At 41.2% G+C, this 18,815-nt stretch overlaps 2 protein-coding genes across 2 annotated transcripts; both read left to right on the top strand.

The window, feature by feature from the left end:
* Positions 1-495: 495 nt before the first annotated feature.
* On the top strand, positions 496-8,293 carry LOC104156341 (serpin B10-like). The gene is made up of 8 exons (XM_009697260.1): positions 496-595; positions 1,682-1,859; positions 3,142-3,255; positions 5,006-5,140; positions 5,548-5,665; positions 6,027-6,169; positions 6,731-6,886; positions 7,737-8,293. The coding sequence occupies exons 2-8, from the start codon at positions 1,692-1,694 to the stop codon at positions 8,139-8,141; spliced, it is 1,239 nt and encodes a 412-aa protein (XP_009695562.1). The 5' UTR covers positions 496-595; positions 1,682-1,691; the 3' UTR covers positions 8,142-8,293.
* A 2,776-nt stretch (positions 8,294-11,069) lies between these two features.
* On the top strand, positions 11,070-18,267 carry LOC104155591 (heterochromatin-associated protein MENT-like). Its single transcript, XM_009697263.1, has 8 exons — positions 11,070-11,129; positions 12,322-12,498; positions 13,411-13,497; positions 13,888-14,025; positions 14,550-14,667; positions 15,382-15,524; positions 16,626-16,793; positions 17,857-18,267. Exons 2-8 carry the CDS (start codon positions 12,331-12,333, stop codon positions 18,265-18,267), a joined length of 1,233 nt encoding a protein of 410 aa, XP_009695565.1. The 5' UTR covers positions 11,070-11,129; positions 12,322-12,330.
* Positions 18,268-18,815: the final 548 nt, after the last annotated feature.

The raw sequence follows: 18,815 nt of genomic DNA, 5'->3' as shown, positions 1-18,815 counted from the left end.
TCTCTCAACATTTACTGTCTCACAGTGACAATATTTCCCTGGTTGCACAGTTTTAGAATCCTCCAAGATTAACAAAATCCATTTTTCTAAAACAGAAACCCACTAGGAGTGACAAATACTTTCTCAGTAGGAAACGGACAATAGAAAAACTCACACATAAGAAGTCACTGTCTTTTCTCTGTCTGACTGTTCCTCAGAAATAATTTCTATTAGACGAATCATAAAAGAATTAGGCCAGCAACAGCCTTTTTTTTAAAACCCTCCAAACCGCAAAAGAAAGATTGTTTAAAGTAGTGCGGGTTCAAGTTGTTACTAGCCTGTTGCCACAAAAGTGTTTATAGAAATACTTCTGCAGTCAGTTTTGTAAGGTTCTTGTATGGTATTATTCTCATCATCACTTTACATCCTACTCTGAGATGATTCAGTTCTTCCACAGGGATGTGGTCTTCAGGGCATAATAAATTGCACAGTCATGAGTCATAAGAACCTTTGCAGAACTGGCCAGACACATTATAAATTCACCCTACCCTTCATGTGAACAGCAGAAACCCTGGAGACACCCCGAGCAGCAGAGTTCCTCCCTGCACAAAACAAGGTACTGTAGTGATTTCTAGAGATTATTTATTTCATATACTCTTGGATGGTGTTGCTTTGTTAACAAATGCATAGGAAAAAAGGAAGCAGGGATCTGAATTGGAAACATCAGATGCTTGGGAAAGTAATTTACTAAGATGGCATAGGCATGGTCTAGAAGGTGGAAGTCAAAAAAAACCAGGAAGAGTAATTTATTGTTCTATGATTTCTAGAGCTCACTGGCTAGCATATATATATCATAGCAGAGTAAGAACCACTGTGTTTGCTTAAGTCAGCTAATTTGTTCTTGTGCTCTTTAGCTCTTATGAATATCGGGTCAGCTCCTGGTTTGCGAGCTACTCAGGACACAAACTGTCTTAATTCTAAGGCCATCCTATATCAACCAGAATAGCTCCTAGTCCCTGCCTAAAGCTCTCAGCTAAACCTGCAATGCAAATGACAAATAGCAGCATTTGTGGTCTACTGAATATGGAAACCTTGTCCTGCAGAACGGGGAAGCGAGGATCTGGGCTAGCACTGTAAGTCAGAGTTTGAGGACATTTTTGAAAGTCAGAAAGGGAATGCTAAGGATGCTAAGCATGCAATAGTTGGGGCAGTGCTTGCCCAAGCATTGGAAGGAGTATTTTGTCCTGTCCTAAAGGAATAGTTTGACTGTTACTGTTGCCAGAACATTTGTTCACTACAGTTATGAGCATCAAAGGCTCTTGCACTAATTGAAGCATAACAGTTGTCATAAGAAACAGTCTCTCAGTATCCTCTAGTCCAGGCACTGATGAGTAACATTATCAACTGTCACTCCAAGATGCTGTAAAGCACAGTGCAACAAATATCCTGGTGAACAAATACAAAACAACATTGGAGGCTGCTTTTTCTCTAACCTAAATGATAGCTGGTGTCATCAGTGAAAAAGGACACAATAAACCTTATATGACTTTATAATAGTTAATCCTCCTTGTTCTTCATATAAATACCTTTAGAAAGCCTTTAAGTAACAAAAGAAATTTCAAAAACTGAAGAGAAACTTGCAGACACATAGCAGTCATAAGTAGTGGTTTGCTAATAGCATCTTTTCTCCCTTTCTGTGCAGGTTCAGAACAATGGAAGCATTGAATAAAGCAAACACAAGCTTTGCTCTTGACTTTTTCAAACATGAGTGTCAGGAAGATGGTGACAAGAATATTTTCTTCTCCCCTTTCAGTATTTCAATTGCCCTGGCTACTGTTTATTTCGGAGCCAAAGGTAACACTGCAGATCAGATGGCAAAGGTGAGTTTGGGCTTTCAAAGGTAGCTGTCTGAAAGGGTTGATCTCTTGGAGTAACATCCTCTATGCAAGAAATTTACTGTGATGGAACAGAGGAAAGCCATAAGCAGAAAAATTAATCAAAACTCTACAGACATGCAAGCTCCCATTTCACCCCTGATGTGCACTGCAATGAATAGACCAGTTCTTCACTTGTGCAGGTCAAAGAAATAGTCTACTTTAGCCTCTGGAAGCAGGTCCCCAGTAAACGAGAGAAGTGGCACTGGTGACATTGTCTCCTTTTAAATCTCACCAGCAGAAATAAGGGATCTTTATTCGAAAGCTCAGTAACTTGAGCACTCACCAGGGAGTGGGAGACCTGGATTCTGCTTCTACTCTGCCACAGACAATTCCCATCTCACATCTCATCTCTTTGGAAATGACCCCACACAAAAAGACTCTCCTCTATAGTTATTACAAGTTTTGCACTTTGCCAAACGTAAATCCACATCCATGAGATCAGAGAAGAAACATGGTGAGACTACAACCCTTTCTTTAGGGTATGTATTTTACAGGCAAAATCACTTACTGAAATCCCTAAGTTGTATTTGTGCAAAGTTCATAGCTTCAGCAGGTGGCAGTGAGAACAACCTCAGTGCACAGTGCCCTAGCTCCTATCACAGGAGGTGAGGCTTGTGAGTTTGCATCTGCCAAGGCAGAAGTTGTCCCACCTGCTAAGGCAGTGATCTAACTCCTGATTTACAGGACGAAAGAGGGACAGTAGGGAAACAAAGAAAGGAGTGGTCTTCTGTTAGGAAGAAGGGTTAGGGAAAAAAAAAAAAAAAGGCATAGCTCTTCTGAAAAATGCTCCAAGGTTGGAGGTACCCCTTTGTAGCCTCGGTAAGGTGCACATGCCCAGAGCAAGGGATTTAAGGCATGAAGCTGCCCACACCATTTTCATGGTTGCTGACACATAGCAATGCTCCATTTAGACTTCTGCTTTGGTAGTCTCCATCTGGAGATAATTGGCTCTTCCCGAGTACTAACTGGTCAGCAGGCAGATTCCTCTAGAAAGGTCAGGTACATAAGAGTTTTGCTCTGTAGCCCTCAGCTTAGTGCGTGCAAGCCATTTTGTACACATGGGTCTCAAGACCTAACCAAAGATTTCATATTCAGTCAGGACTGGACACAATAATAAAATCTGAGTTTGACTCTCTTCATCACCAGTCCCTTGACATCACTGGAAGATTTTACTGAAACAGTAAATTTTCTATCATTGCATTTATTATTGCTTTTTCCACTATAGGTACTTCACTTTAACAAAGCTGAAGGAACCAGAAACATCACCACAACCATAAAAATGCAAGTCTATTCCAGAACAGAAGAGCGTCTATCAAATCGACGTGCTTGTTTCCAGAAGGTATCTCACCAAGTCTAATGATCAAGCTATGTGCATGGTCACATCTTCTCTTGCTTGTATTTTCCGTCCACATTCGCATTCGCTTGTTTGCCTTCCTCATATGTAGTGTACACAATTAATTGGTACAGCATCCTGTGATACCTTCACCTAATGCAATACTTATTACATGCTTCCCCTTTTTAGGTAGAATTGCAAAAACTAACCTCAAATTTGCAAAATTTAAAATTTAATGTTATCATTCTCTGTCAATAGATCTCTTGATCTTTTTCCTTTAGCTTTGAGGAGAGATTTCTTTCTCAAATTATTACTGTTCAATAGCTAGCTATTTAGCAACTACATGTTCTTTGAAAAGGCACTGTTCCTACCTCAGAGAGCTCATCACAAGAACAGAGCTGCCATTCCACAGATTTGATTGCAGCATCAAGATAACAAAAAGAGAACATTAACTTTTCCAGGCTACCTATGCTTGATATGTTTCAGAAATCAGTCTCCATTTCAGTTGAACAGTTAACAAAATAAATTGACTTGTTGGAATTTCCCAAGGTAGACCAGTTGCTCACAATAAATCTTAGAGAAATGGAAAACATTATATTCTTGAGATATTTTTTTGACATACTGGCAGGCATCTTGTACCAAAGTATACGTAATTTAACATAGCAGAAAAATACAGAAAAGCAAATAGAATCCCTCTGAGTTAGTAAAGGCTGATTTTCCTCATTGACAATTCAACCATGGTGGTGTCAAGCTCTTCTCCCTGCTTTTTCCCATTACCCTTATTCTTTGTGAGAGTGAGCCATTTCCCTGCAGTCTGCCCGTAAAGCCCCAGCACCCGTGAGTTCTGATGAATGGGCACTTGGATCTGCATCCCACAGCCAAATCCCATGGTGGGAAGATTTATTTTAGGGGCTATGTCAACAACCCATTTGCACATCATGAACAGGAGAGGGATTGTTCCTCATGAGTAATGCTTGTCCAAATTGTAAGAACTACAGTGCACTGTAGGTAGGGCAAAGGGAATGTTCTAACAGTTTGGAAATGTTCATGCCTCTGCTGATTCTGACGTAATGACTAGGTGAATACAGCACAGGTCCAGATTTTTAGTTCACTAATTCACACCTTAACTTCCTTGAGCTCATTTGAGAGTTTGAGCCCACAACTCATTTAATCCTGTTACCTCAATATAAAGAATTTACTGCAACTACTGCAACATAAAAAAAAAATTCACAAACTCATTTGAGAGTTTGAGCCCACAACTCATTTAATCCTGTTACCTCAATATAAAGAATTTACTGCAACATAAAAAAAAATATTCACAAAATATTAACAATAAGAGCAAGATTAAGAAATTTAAGGGCAGACTTTCCATGTAACACACTTAACTTCCATAAATGAAAGGAGTCACACAGCCAAATCTTCATGTGTTGTTTAACACTTACATTCTGTCTCATTCTCTGGATATACTTAGTTTCACAATCTCCTCATACAAACCCATAAATGTTTTACATAATTCAGGCTCTTAATGCTTGCATTTTGAGACACTTACAGTGCCTATACCACGCCTGCAACTTTTCATACTTTCAAATGATTCTTTTAATAGCTGTATGGTTTAGAACACCGCTTGTGTTGCATTACAGATAACAGATCACCTGAATAGAAATACTTTACTTGGAGCTGCATGAAGGAAAAAATCAGAAATTTTGAAATAGTTTACACAACAGATGAATAACGTCTTTTCTTCCTTTTCTCCAAGACAGAAATTGGCAAATCGGATAATATCCATACTGGGTTTAAAGCACTCAACTTTGAAATCAACCAACCCACTAAAAACTACCTACTTAAAAGTGTCAACCAGTTATATGGAGAAAAATCATTGCCTTTCAGTAAGGTAAGTAGGCCATTTATTCAGATTACGTAGTGCCATTTAACTTTTATGATCTATCTAGGACAACATACCATAAATCATACACTTTTAAATATTTTCATTATATCTGCAAATCATGTTGTTATCCTTAACATAAATGTTTTCTATGAGACTTTTCCTGAGACCTTGGACACTAAAATTTTCATTTTATGGGACGTGTATCTAGTTTCAGAGTGATTTGCAGATGTAGTTAGGTGAGAACATTTAAATTGAGTATTTCCGCTAAAAATTACTTTGTTTCTTTGACAAAATGCTGTTCTTGTAGTCTATGTAATTTTTGTCATATTTTCTCTCTGTTTGGCTGTATTTATTTATTAGCATTCGTATTGGCAGGCCACAAACATAAGATGGGTGTCTCTCTTGCACTGCAGGAATACTTACAGTCAGTCAAGAAATATTACAATGCAGAGCCACAATCAGTTGACTTTGTGGGAGCAGCAGATGAAATCAGAAAAGAGATCAATTCCAAGGTTGAAGACCAGACTGAAGGTAAGTTCCAGCCTCTCCTTTCTCAATTCAAAAAGAAGTCATTTCAGCATTGAGTAAAGTCTCTGTACCAAGGGGCCCAAGGCAGGTAAACAATTCACCTCAAAAAGGTAAATCAGATCAGTTTTCCTAAAGTAGCCATCTACCGACAAGCTCTTACTAAAATTAGTGTCCTCCAGCTGAACATGGGAGGAATGTGGCTTACTCTTCTTTGTAAATCAAGATTACCACAGTAACCACATATTTGTGAATAATCTCAAGACACTTGCAATCTCCCGGGCTTATATCTGCAGAAACTGTGCCAACACTTACATTGAAACATTAAAACTGCACAAGTGTGTAAATGTCCTTCTGTTTCATCTAGGTAAAATTCAAAATTTGCTGCCACCTCGATCTGTAGATTCACTCACCAGGCTAGTCCTGATAAATGCGCTCTACTTCAAAGGAAACTGGGCAACAAAGTTCGAAGCTGAAGCTACCAGGCAAAGGCCTTTCAGAATAAACACGGTATGCGAATATACTGCCCTACATCCTACACTGCAGGTGGAAAAAAACTGAAAAAGATAGTGGAGACAAATTTCTGTCAATCTTTAAATCCATGCAGCATGAAAGTTATTTCATTTAAAGCAGTGTATTTTCTTCACCACATCTTCAGCACAAAGACTGCACATACATACCTGCACCTGAGCCACAAGTAAAATTGTCAGAAGTTGACTTGAAACAAGCTCTCCTTCTCTGAAGGCAGGGAAAACAAAGAGGTGAATAAACCTGTATGGGTTAGTTGTTCACCTTTTAGTTTTTAACCATACAACAAATCAGAGTGGAACACAGCTTTCTATAATGGGTGTCATCTAAGACAGCTTAGATAGCCTGCCTAGCCTCCAAGAACCTTTCCAGAAGACCAGGGCTCCTCTGCAGATCCTGTGTCCTGCCACTTGGAGCCATAAGGGTGTCTCAGACACACTGGGCAGCTTGTACAATAAATACAATAAACCTCCGCTGTGCTACTCAGTCCTTTACTGTTCAGTCAAAGTACAAATGGCAAACATTTAATTTGATTTGTTGCAGCATACAACTAAACCAGTGCCCATGATGTACGTGAGTGATAAATTTAACTGGACCTACATAGAATCAGCCCAGGCCGATGTTCTTGAGCTTCCATACGTCAATAATGACCTCAGCATGTTTATCCTGCTACCAAGTAACATCACCGGCTTACAAAAGGTAAAGCAACTGAGAACATAAATCACCTGAAAAAACAAGAGTGACATTATTTACTTACTTTGTGCCTGTGCAAGGTGAAACACCAGGCTGCAGTCATGTTGCTAGGAAGGAGGGTACTGATCAGGCTCCAGGAAAAGTAAATCCCAAACTTGGTCTAGCACTGTGAACTTGAACCTCTTGGAGCCCAGACTAGACTTCTTACTCTTGGCAGCTGGCACTTCTGTGGTTCCTAATGTTGACCAGTCCTGACGATAGCTAACCCAAACCCCACAAAAATGAGGACAGAAAGCCAGCCCTGCTTAGATCTACTGTCTGTACCGATTCAGACAGATATGCCTTCATTCAAAAAAAAACCCAAAACCAAACCACAAATTGGGCAACCTCCATTACTTTCCAGGATGTCCAGAGGTAATACATATGGATACTGCCACCTTCTGTAAAGAGACCAATCCTGCCTTTGGATAATAAACTCTTATTAAATTCTCATTCACATTAGTGGGTTCTGTAGAAAGAAAAGTCTTTTCAGTAAATTATAAAATGTAGAGAAGACAGAATTGTGAACAGCAAATCATTCAGACTATTGTTACTTGACACCAATGTTTTTGTTCTACAGCTATTTAACCCTGCTACATTCCCTGACAATTACTGAGAACAGTTCAAATACTGCATTGACCTACCATACAGCAACATAATCCTTTAGTCAAAAAGATCTCCAAGTTGGTCTTTCACTACTGTTTGTCTTGTACTCTTACAACAGCTTGAAAAATTCTCCATTTAAGAAACGAGAAGAAATAGGGCACCGGTTTTTGAACACTCTGTGATTTTCTGATTTTCTTTTTATTAACTGCAGCTAGAAAGAGAATTGACTTTTGAAAACTTGTCTGCATGGACCAGCCCAGAACTAATGGAGAAAATGAAAATAGAGGTTTATCTGCCCAGGTTCACATTAGAAGAGAAATACGAACTCAAATCTACTTTGAGCAGGATGGGGATACAAGACGCCTTCACTGAAGGTCAAGCTGATTTCACAGGAATGTCAGAGAATGGTGATCTGTTTTTGTCACAAGTTTTTCACAAGTGTTATCTGGAAGTCAATGAAGAAGGCACAGAGGCAGCAGCTGCCAGCTCAGCAGCACTGGCATCACGAAGTCTCGGTGCTGCTGTTATTTTTGTAGCAGATCACCCTTTCCTCTTCTTTATCAGGCACAACAAGACCAAGAGTATCCTCTTCTTGGGAAGGTTCTCTTCCCCCTAGAAACTTAACTATTAATAAACAGGCTCTTGCAACTACAATAATGAACAAAATATGCACCACAAAGAGCATCTCAATAGTCTGTGCAGTTCTTACTTTTCCTGTACTGTTGACAAATCTCTCAATGTTAGAAGAGAGCATATATTAAAAATAACCTGGAAGTAATGCTTCTGGCTTATTTGCCTGGTCAAAGAACCCAAAAATGGTAGCACTACACTATAAGCACCAAACTCTGCACAGAACAACATTGATGCATCTTTCCAGCGCTTTCTGAATGAGAACTGCCACAATGCAGACCAGACTAAGTTGATCTAAACCAGTAATTCTCAACACACTTGCTTTGGTACATAAGAAGAAAAGAAACAGGAGAAACTCCTTCCTGCAGAATGCTGCTGCATCTCCCTTGGTTTCAGCTCACTAAGCTGGTCATCCCAGGAGGGCTACCTCACCCACATCCTTGTCAGTTTTATACAAACTTTGCAGCCTGGCACAGCCGGTAATGAAATAAACCTGCAAAATCCTCTGTGTTCCTGATACTGGTGCTTGTTTCTTGCATGCAAAGGGGCTAATACACGTATTTTCTAATCTCTGTCCCACAGCAACTGGAAAATACTGAACAACAGTATAGAATTGGAGGAAAATAAAACACATGTGCCTTGCAACCGTCTCCTTTGTAACCTTTCATGCATTCAACACTGTTGCCAGCCCAGCACTGCATTGCTTTACTCTCATTTTTCTTTGCCACTTATTTCACTTGTTTGAGGTAAGATTGGATTGGAGAATCATGGCTGTAATACTAACTCCCTAAGTGCTTTCTGGAAAATTACACGCAAATCTCCCAGTACACATTTACTCCTGTCACAGCTCTTTCTCCTAAGGAGGAGAGTGTCCTTATCAGTCATGCATGTTTGCAGGGGATGCTCCTAACTCTCTGAATTCACAACAGAGAGCAAAGGACTGGCTGTCTTACAGGACTTGCACACACCACCAGCACCTTAGCAGAAACATCTCTTCCTGGGACAGTAGGACTCCCTTTTCCTGACAGAAAGGAGACTGCTGACTGTCCCTGAATCCTTTCTGTTTTCTTCCACGCAGCCAGCTGCTTCCAATATTCCTTCTGGCTCTGCTTCCCTAATGGGAAGGAGCATCGGAAAAGTGTTGTGAAGCAAGTGCTTTATTCTACCCCCACACAACCTCAACAGCACTCTCTTCTGTCTGTCTCACTGTGAAACATGACACAGGATCCCTGTGTGTTCAGGTGCAATTCTGCCATGCCCTGCTTCACCTAATGCAAGGGCTTCATGTCCCCATGGCCAAGCCTCTTAAGCACTTTCTGATGTGCCTCAGGAATAAAGACAGGAAAACCACACCTGGGAGGTCAAGGAGGAACAAAACCATGACAACATGCACCTGAAATCATTCAAAGGCCTCTAAAGTCAATGGAAATGTGAGTCACCTTTTTGCTCTCCTTTAGCTATTTTAAGTATAAATACAAAGATGACAGTTAATGTCCTCTTGGCAGTGCCAGATCATTACCAAGTGCAATAGCTACAACACTTGAAGGGTGAGTTGTACATTAGGGAACAACCAGAAAGGCTGGTGAATCTCCATCCTCAGAAGGGCTGTGGCTGACTTTATTACTGGTGGTTCTGCTCCAAGCAGGAGGTTGACCTCTGGATGTCCTTTTCAATTAACATGTGTGATTTTCTCTCTCTTGCTAACAGCCATTCTGCCTTACCACCTCCCTTCCTCATCCTGCCTGGCATCCTTGCACCTTGACTAGCAAAGAGAGCTAGCTTGCTTACTCTCAGCGTATGTCTTTGGGACTTGGAGCCTCCTGGCTTGGGCTTTCCCACCACCTAACAACTCATCTGACCTTTCTCCTATCCTGATTTCTTGAAAACTTACTCCTTGTACTAAACCAACACTTGTTTAATTTCTGGCATTTCTTCATTGCCTTGCACAACATTGATTTCTGTCACTTTTTAGAAGACTTGACCCACTCTGTTCCTGTAATTAGGCTTGCAGCAAAATGCTTAGCACACAGTACAGTTTCCTTCCCTTCCTCCACTCCCCTTCCCCTGTCCTCCAGGGTCTTACAGCTATTGCCACCACCTTCTCCTTCTTCCACAACCCAAGAGCAGCCTGGCTCTCTTCTCGGACAGCAGACTGCCAACTACTGTGCCATGTTTGCTCTGTTGTATTTTTTCACTCCATCCTTGCTCGAGCCATCTCAGTGGGGTTGTTTCAGTCCTTGCCCTGCTTCACTACATGCAAGTACTGTGCACTAACGCAGTGGTTTGCAGTGTTTCTCTCAAATGATTCCAGGCTATGGTTGCAATGAGATTTCTTCACCAACACAACCAGTGGGGTGTCCATCCCTTACCCTGAATGTTCTTTCATGGCTTTGCCTTTGTCTATGCTCCTAATGATCTTTGATCTGAAGCTGGACTCCCAGTGACTAATTCAGTCACTAAGCTTGATGTTTTATGCTGATGTACAACATCTGAAACCCAGGAGTCACAGCTGCACAGAGCTGGAGAGAAGAATCAGGCCTATAGTATCTGCTTATATCCAGAAACCAAAACCAAGCATCCTAGTTGTGTAACCTTTCTACTAGTTATTTATTTTAAACAACAGACCAGTTGTCCCCACAACATCAGAAGACCATTGGAATGAGTGAACTGTTCTGCTATCCTGTCAGCAAACTATTGTAATGTTAACAATACAGATGAAATTTTAATTCCAGTGTCCTTTTGAAATGTCTAAAACTGAAAAGTGACAAGGTCAACAAAGAGGACAAAATTATGTAAGATCTTTTGAGGATGTGGTAGAAAGGAGCTTTGGGTAGGCGGAAACAACCTGGATGTAGGGGAGAAGGAAAGGGAGGTGCAAGCAGTACTGTATTTCTAGATTTATTCGTTGCTTAACACACAAACACAGAACCTGACCGAGGACAAGACCTAAGTCTTCTGTCTCACGGGATCAGAGGTAAATATTTAAACCCATTTAAGTAACTTTTCTGATGCTTTTAAAAAGCAATCTATGGCTTGCATGACTATATAGGTAGATTATAATATACCAATGTTATAGTGCATTATTCTTGCCTCATGTTTTTCTAGATGTCAATCCTTAGGGAAAATAAGTCTATAAGGCTAAAGAAAACTGCTAATTTGACGCAGAACTGATCACAAGAAGGAAAGTTTTCTTAGGGCAGTAACTGTCTTTTTAATAAAAATCTTCAGCTTGATAAAGGAGTCCCATACTTCAGGTGGTACTGATAGCACACTGACTGCCAGAAGAATTGTAGTGGTTTGGCAACCAAACACTTCAGAAATACCCATAGACTTCAGAGATTGCCCCCCAATTTCTGTTGCTCCATTCCATAGATATAAATCTTAATAATGCAAATACTAATACTAATACCAATAACAGTAACAATAACAACAGCCACATTTCTGATCTCCTGACTGGAAAACAACAAGAGGCAGGTACTACTGGGCAGATATCTTGAAGTCTGAAATACTCAAAACCTCAAAGAATCTGCCAGTTTCTGGGGAAAATCAAATTACTGGAACATACAGAAGGCGTCGTAGGTACATATAATGAATAAAACTCTATCAATCTAAAGGCAAATAACAGCTTTGCTATTAATGATACTACTCAGAATAGGTGGCTGGCCAGGAAAAGCACACGAGCCTAAGAATTATGCCTAAATTCTTCCTCAGTATCAGCTCTCAATTCTATACAGATCCAAAATGAAGTAGTGGGAAACTCAGGCGTGTGGTGAACCTATGTAATAAAACTGCATTTAAATTCTCTTGGGAACGTCACTTTGACAAATCATCAGTTAAGGACAAAAAGGAAGAAAAATATGCAAATCTGCACATTTTTGAAAACCAAAGGCAGAAAGAAACACAAAGAAAACTGCAGCTGTATAAAAGAGGACATACGCATAATTATAGGAAAACATTATCTGGATAACAAAAAAAACTAAAAGAAATTGATGCTTCTAACAGGTGGCAAACAGTATCTGCATGGAAGATAAAACATACAATTAGGCTATTAGTTTTAGCGGGTGCCAATGCATTGTGTTGCACATGTAACATTTCTCACTAATACGCACTGAGTATATAATTTTAAACATTCAAATAGTACAATTTTGACTGTTGCTTCTTTCCAGGTTGTAGCAATGGAACTGGTCTCAACATCAGTTGGCGAGTTTACAGTTGATCTTTTCAAAAAGCTGGATGAAACCAACAAGGGCAAAAACATTTTCTTTTCCCCTTGGAGCATATCATCTGCTCTGGCTCTCATGTACCTGGGTGCAAAAGGCAATACAGCAACAGAGATGGCAGAGGTAGGTTGCTCTATGAAGTATACACCCCATACAACACCTGCCTCCTGTACTGGCTGCAAAATTTAGTGTTAGATAGAAAAACTTGCCACCACAATGGCAAGGAACCGAGGCAGACCAGAGAATGTAGCAAGCGAATGGTAAATTTTATTCATTTCATAGCAGGTCCCGCACTTCTCCACTAGGAGAAAGTGTCCTGTGAGTATCACACGCTGAGCACAGAGCTTCTCTGAACCCTACTAATTCTAAATTATTCTACACCTGGGATGTAGATGGGATATTCACTTTGAGAAGCAAACAGCTGATGCCTGCAGCTCCTAACTAATTGGCAAGAGGCTTGCAGATCCCAGCAACCTCCGTCTCTCCTCTGGCCAGGACGCATCTTTCTATCTTGATTTATGCTTTCCTAAACAACTGCCTGAGAATCTATCAGGAAAATAGGAAGGGCTTTGGTATCGCCACATCCCCCAACCCAATCCTTCCCAATGCCACATGGGCCCATTGCTGGCTCAAAGGGAGCTGTGGTGCTCAGCACTACCCAGCACTCTCCTCTGTGTCACCTCACTCCTGTTCAGATGCCTTTGTACCATTATCATGGGGAGAACCATTTCAGTTTGCACAAACATGTTGCTATTGCTGAGAGCAACAGCTGTGGAAGGGAGTTCAGCCTTGCAGCGTGCAGACAGGAGCGCTGCGTCAATGCTTTGGGAGAGGGGGGCAGTGGTACTCATTGTTACTCTGAGGGATTTACGTATACTACAGGTTCATCTTCCCTTTGATTAGTCACCTAAGCAGCAGATAGCACAGTGAGTTATCATAAGGAGCAAAACAAGACAACCATTTTGTCCCCATTTGGATTTAAGTCATACCAGTTTCTTCATGCCTATTTCTTACCTTTGGCAACTCTGCTTGCAGGTTCTTCATTTCACTCGAGCAGCAGAAGCTGAAGGCTCTTCCTCTGTCGCCAGGCCTTCTCGAGGGAGACCAAAGAGAAGAAGAATGGTATCTATTAGAACTGAAATCCTAAGATAAAGAATCTCCAGAATCAAAATGTCCAGATACAGCTTTAGGAGTCCAGTATTTCTTGTCTGCACCCCTCTTTAAAGTACAAACCCCCACATACTTCACAACAGGTTCAAGTTCAGTTCCTTTCACTCACTCAGACTCTGAGAAGCATAGAGGGACAAGTTACTGGGATAGTCTGGAGGGTTTGCTATATGGCAAATCAGTTAATCCAGTCATAAACAGAGCCCTGCAAATTGCAGTGATGGTAAACTTGGAAAAATAAAAAGAGAGAAGAACCCAAATCCCTCTCCCACATACATCACTTAGCATGTTTTGAAAACTTCAGGCAAAAATGCAATTGCTGAATGTATGGTTTCTCTTTCCAAGGATCCTGAGCACAAGCCAGCTGAAGATATCCATTCTGGCTTCAAAGAGCTCATGACTGCCATCAACAAACCCAGAAGCACCTACTCGCTGAGAACTGCCAACCGCATTTACGTGGAAAAAACCTTCCCATTATTGCCTGTAAGTTAAATCTCAGAGAGGAATAAGAAAAGGCTCAAAAAATATTTCTCACTTTAATTACTTGCCATTAATAGAACAGGTTTGAAGCTGACCCTGAATACTGCTAGTGAGAGCCCTGGATTCCAGTGACAAACTTAACCGGAAAATACCAGTTGGTCTGCTCACAGTATTTAAGGATGCATTGCCTTTTAACTGTGGTGTAGGGATTCCTTTTCATACAGTATGGCTTTATCATTGGAACCCTCAATACATACTGTTGTAAATGAGACATCAAAATAAGCACATTCATGGAATGTGCACAGCCTTTCTCGCTTCTTTAAATAAAAGTGGGAACAAAAGAAGGGAATTTTCTGTCTGTTGGTTATTTCTTAACTGTTAACTCACAGTCCAACAGAGTAACAAGCAAGATCCTGCAGTCCACCAGGCTCAAGAAGCTATCAAGAAGTCCAAGAGCTAACAACTTCCCTTTCGTACTGAAAAATCCAGTATAGTATAGATTTTTTTTTTTTGTTGTTATTTTTCAGAGATACATACAGCTCAGTAAGAAGTACTACAAAGCAGCACCACACAAGGTTAATTTTAAGACAGCATCAGAACAAACCAGAAAGGAAATCAATGCTTGGGTTGAAAAACAAACTGAGGGTAAGCTGAGCTCAACCCCAACATCTTTCCTTTCGTATTAAGTCAGCCTGCCATTTCCTTTGGGCAAGTGCCCTTGCTTCCCCACGTACCCCTGCAGCAGCCAGGTCATGCCTTCCGATGTGGACAGTGAGCAGAGATGCAGTGGGAGGACAGAGAAAGAGCAGCACACTTAAGCAGCTTCAAATACTTGATCCAAACCTCGGTGAGCTCCTTGGGGAGACTCCCAGTGACTTCGCTGTGCTCTCCATCAGCTGGTCCTCAAGCACAGCTGCTGCCCTGGCACTGCACCCATGCACCGCAGGCAGAGCAGACAGAGGGGAGAAACACCTCTGCCTACCAGTGTGCTCCAGGGTGGGTGGGGATGCCTACCTACCCGTATCATCTTGCACTGGCCAGAGGTGTTGGCCTTCTTTTACCTGGCGTAACCAGCTGGCGAGCCAGCATATGGCTTTCTGCTTCTAGCTGCTTGCCATGAAGCTGTGACATTTTTGGGAGAAGAAGTCAATACCTGTCAGGCAGCCAGGAGAACTGGGCAGCAAACAGCTTTGGAAACTGTAAACAAACTAACTGATTTATGTCAGTGGAGTATTTTAGGGTGCGGGGCACTGAGGTATGGACTTTTTCAGCAAGGAGTTGAACTAAGAGAAAAAACAATCAAAACATGTCCTTACTGTGCTACACTGGAATGAAACCTGACTTTTCTGATTTCAAAAGGCAAAATCGAGAATTTGCTGAAGACACAAGATGTGACAAGCACCACCAGGCTGGTCCTGGTAAATGCCATTTACTTCAAGGCAGAATGGGAAGAGAAATTTCGGGCAAGCAATACAAATCTGCAACCCTTCCGACTGAGCAAGGTAAGCTCCTCTGGTATCCTTACCGTAAACAGCCTGGTGACAACAGCTAATGCTGAATTCTTTCCATTTCATAAGTCTTTTAGGTATCCCTGTGGTAACTAGACTCTGTGAAAAGCTGGTTACACCAAAATGTGTCAGTGCAACATTAAGATGCTGCTCAGGTAAATGTTAATGAGCTCCAGATAACAGATACCATTTCCAAAAGCACTAGAGTCACTTAAGATCTTTTTGTAAAATGGTGCTAAAAGGGCTAGATTGTAAAAACATGCTTTTGAGAGTCCAAGATTCATGGACAGGAACTGCATGGCATGCCATGGGTGAGTACGGCACCCAGGCCTCTGTGCTGCGCAGCCTAGCTAGGCACAAACATACCTGCTCAAATACAGCTGCAGCAGGGAACCCTGAATGGGTGCATGGGTGGGCGAGACTAGAAGAAATGTTAATAGCATGTATCCAGAAAGGATGTCAACGAATTCACAAGAAAAGACAAGAGCTCCGTGCAATTTCCACCAACTGTAGCTTCAGAACATCAGGACGTACACATCGGCTGCTTCCCTGAATGAAGGGATGTAGATGTTAACAGAGGTTACATACTCCTGCAAAGGTGACTGCTTGCCAGGAACTCCCCTCATCATGAGCCCCTTTGCTCAGACATTAGTGTTATCTTCTGTTAAGGGTTGTGACATAAAAAGCAATCAGCTAGTCACTTTTTATTGCCAGAGAGAGGAGACAACAGAAAAACTGCACAACACTCATCCTCTTAAACCGTAGCTGTTTCTCTGCTGTAGGGCTATATCCCATACCTGCTCCATTCCCCTAATCCTTGCAGAAATTTGTAACTCTCTTCCTCCCTCCTCTCTGGGCTGCTGTGCGTGTTTTGGGGACAAGAGAAAAATCAGTCAGTTCAGCCCCCGACAAAATGCGCTGGGGCAAACACCAAGACAAGCAATGTTGTCCAGTCAAGAAATGCTTTGGAAAATGAGTAACAAACCACTGTTGTAAAAGCTGCTCACAAAAGTTTTCTCTCCCTCCACGGCACTGAGTCATGATCATCCTTTCTTTCAAGGAATGATTTCTTACTTATAAATAAATACTTTACAGAACAAGACCAAGCCTGTGAAGATGATGTACATGAGACATACGTTTCCAGTTCTCATAATGGAAACGATGAATTTCAAAATGATTGAGTTGCCGTATAAAGAACATGAACTCAGTATGTTCATCCTTCTTCCTGATGTCATCAAAGACAGCACTACGGGTCTCGAACAGGTAAAAAAGTGTGCTACATCCATTTTGTATCACCACTTACTCATTAAAAAAAAAAAGGACAGGCTGGCAACCATACCTCCCTCTCTGAGGACATGCTGTTTGATCTCTTCTACTAGCTGAATTAATTTCTTTTAATGCTTATCTAATCCCATGAAAGTTCCTCCACAGTGAATGCCCTTAGTTTAGTAAGAACTGAAGACAGTTAACACTGTGCATAATCAGATGCTTAGCTCTTCAACAGCCCCATGACTGACACCCAATCCTACATGATCTGTAAGGGTTAAATCTCTCTTCGTTGCACATTCAGGAGGGACAGTCCTGCACAAGTAGTCACAGCCTCTTCCTGAGATAACAGACACCTCTTCTCCATAGTCTGGAATTTTATTCACCATCTTGTTCTCATTCTGTTTGCCTTCATGCACATTTGTTTGCTGTGTGAAAAACTATGATTTTGGTGAGACTGCATTTGCTACAATAACAAGATTGCCACTGTGGTTACTAGAATTGGAAGACTCTTAAATTCTTGGTGTCTATCATGTCAAGAATACCATTCATTGCTCCCCTCCATTTGACCTGAGCTGAACCCTGGTGACATAGTGCCCAGGACACAGAGTGGCAGTGACAAATTTTGCTGGAAGCAGCTTGTTTTAAAGTTGCCAAGGAAATATGTGCAATATTAACACCTGTTTCTATGGAACTGGACCAAACCTTCTGCTGCACAACTGGCAATCTCCCAGCAATTTCCTTCACATCAAGACTGAATTAAAAGAGAGTAAAGAACTACCTCAGGGGATGACAGCTGTTGAGTGCCCCGTATTTTGCAATTAATTTGGCAGGGGTGGTTCTCAAAATTTTGCAGCATTAAGTCTCACATGTTTGTTGCACACCCTGCCTCTGATCATCAGTGAAACGAATTTATATTTCATGCTTTCAGCTAAATGTTAAATTTGCCATTTTAAAGCCATTTAATTCATTAAATTGCCATAAAATTGATTAATTCATAATTAATTAATTGTTTTTTTTCCTTGAAAACATCAAATTCCTTCTCTTTCTTAAATGATAGCTGGAAAGAGAACTGACGTATGAGAAGCTGTCCAAATGGACTGATTCCAAGATGAAGACCAAAACTCTTGTGGATTTGTTCCTGCCTAAGTTCAGAATGGAGGACAGATATGACATCAGTGATAATCTGAACAGCATGGGAATGCGCAGTGCGTTCCACAGCAATGCTGATTTCAGTGGAATGGCTGAGAGTGGTGATGTGCACATCTCCAAAGTTTTACATAAGTCTTTTGTTGCAGTTGATGAGAAAGGCACTGAGGCAGCTGCTGCTACCGTAATTACAGATGTAACAAGTGGACCTCCTGAGCCTGCTATGCAATTTAAGGTTGACCACCCTTTCCACTTCTTCATCAGACACAACAAATCCAAGAGTATCCTCTTTTACGGCAGATTCTGCTCTCTCACAGAATGAGTTGTTACTTGCTCCCAGATAGCACCCATGGTTCACTGTTCAATGGAAAAATGTGAACTGCAGTGTTAAAAGCTCAGCCTTAAGCCTTGTAGCCATATGTACTGAAAATGTATGTCCTTTTTCTTCCCCCGCCAAGTAAGGCAGCACCCAGAAACCACCCTGTGCCTCAAAGACCACCCCTCTACTTCTCCTTTCCATTGTCCTAATGATACAGCCCTCCACAGAAAACAAAGTGCAGAATTTTGTTCCCTTGCATCAAACCTGATCTTCTGGTTTTGTTGTTTGAGAATAAGGTGGAGCCATAAAATCTCTCTGCACACAGGCCATCATCTAGCCCTATGCCAAATCCTGACTTCAAGGGTAATGCAGTTCATCCTCTTGAATCTCCCAAAGAGGAAAAAAATCCCCGAAAGAAAAGAAAAAGAACTTGTAGAAATCTGTATGCTCTCTTTTCCTCACTGGGAAACCTGCATTTGCATTACAATGCAGTTTCCTTTTGTTCACTTCATATTTAAAGACTGTTGGAAATTAGCAAAATTTAATACAAA

This window comes from Cariama cristata, unplaced genomic scaffold, assembly GCF_000690535.1.
Source record: "Cariama cristata isolate BGI_N322 unplaced genomic scaffold, ASM69053v1 scaffold3983, whole genome shotgun sequence".
NCBI lineage: Eukaryota > Metazoa > Chordata > Aves > Cariamiformes > Cariamidae > Cariama > Cariama cristata.
Note: the sequence above shows the minus strand (reverse complement) of the source record. Positions and strands in the feature narration are given on the sequence as shown.

Excerpts from the sequence above, each read along its gene's own strand:
- LOC104156341 (XM_009697260.1), top strand. The coding sequence starts at position 1,692 with ATGGAAGCATTGAATAAAGCAAACACAAGCTTTGCTCTTGACTTTTTC. Across the intron at positions 5,141-5,547 it reads AATCATTGCCTTTCAGTAAG|GAATACTTACAGTCAGTCAA; the intron begins GTAAGTAGGCCA and ends CTTGCACTGCAG. Across the intron at positions 6,887-7,736 it reads ACATCACCGGCTTACAAAAG|CTAGAAAGAGAATTGACTTT; the intron begins GTAAAGCAACTG and ends TATTAACTGCAG.
- LOC104155591 (XM_009697263.1), top strand. The coding sequence starts at position 12,331 with ATGGAACTGGTCTCAACATCAGTTGGCGAGTTTACAGTTGATCTTTTC. Across the intron at positions 12,499-13,410 it reads CAGCAACAGAGATGGCAGAG|GTTCTTCATTTCACTCGAGC; the intron begins GTAGGTTGCTCT and ends CTCTGCTTGCAG. Across the intron at positions 16,794-17,856 it reads GCACTACGGGTCTCGAACAG|CTGGAAAGAGAACTGACGTA; the intron begins GTAAAAAAGTGT and ends CTTAAATGATAG.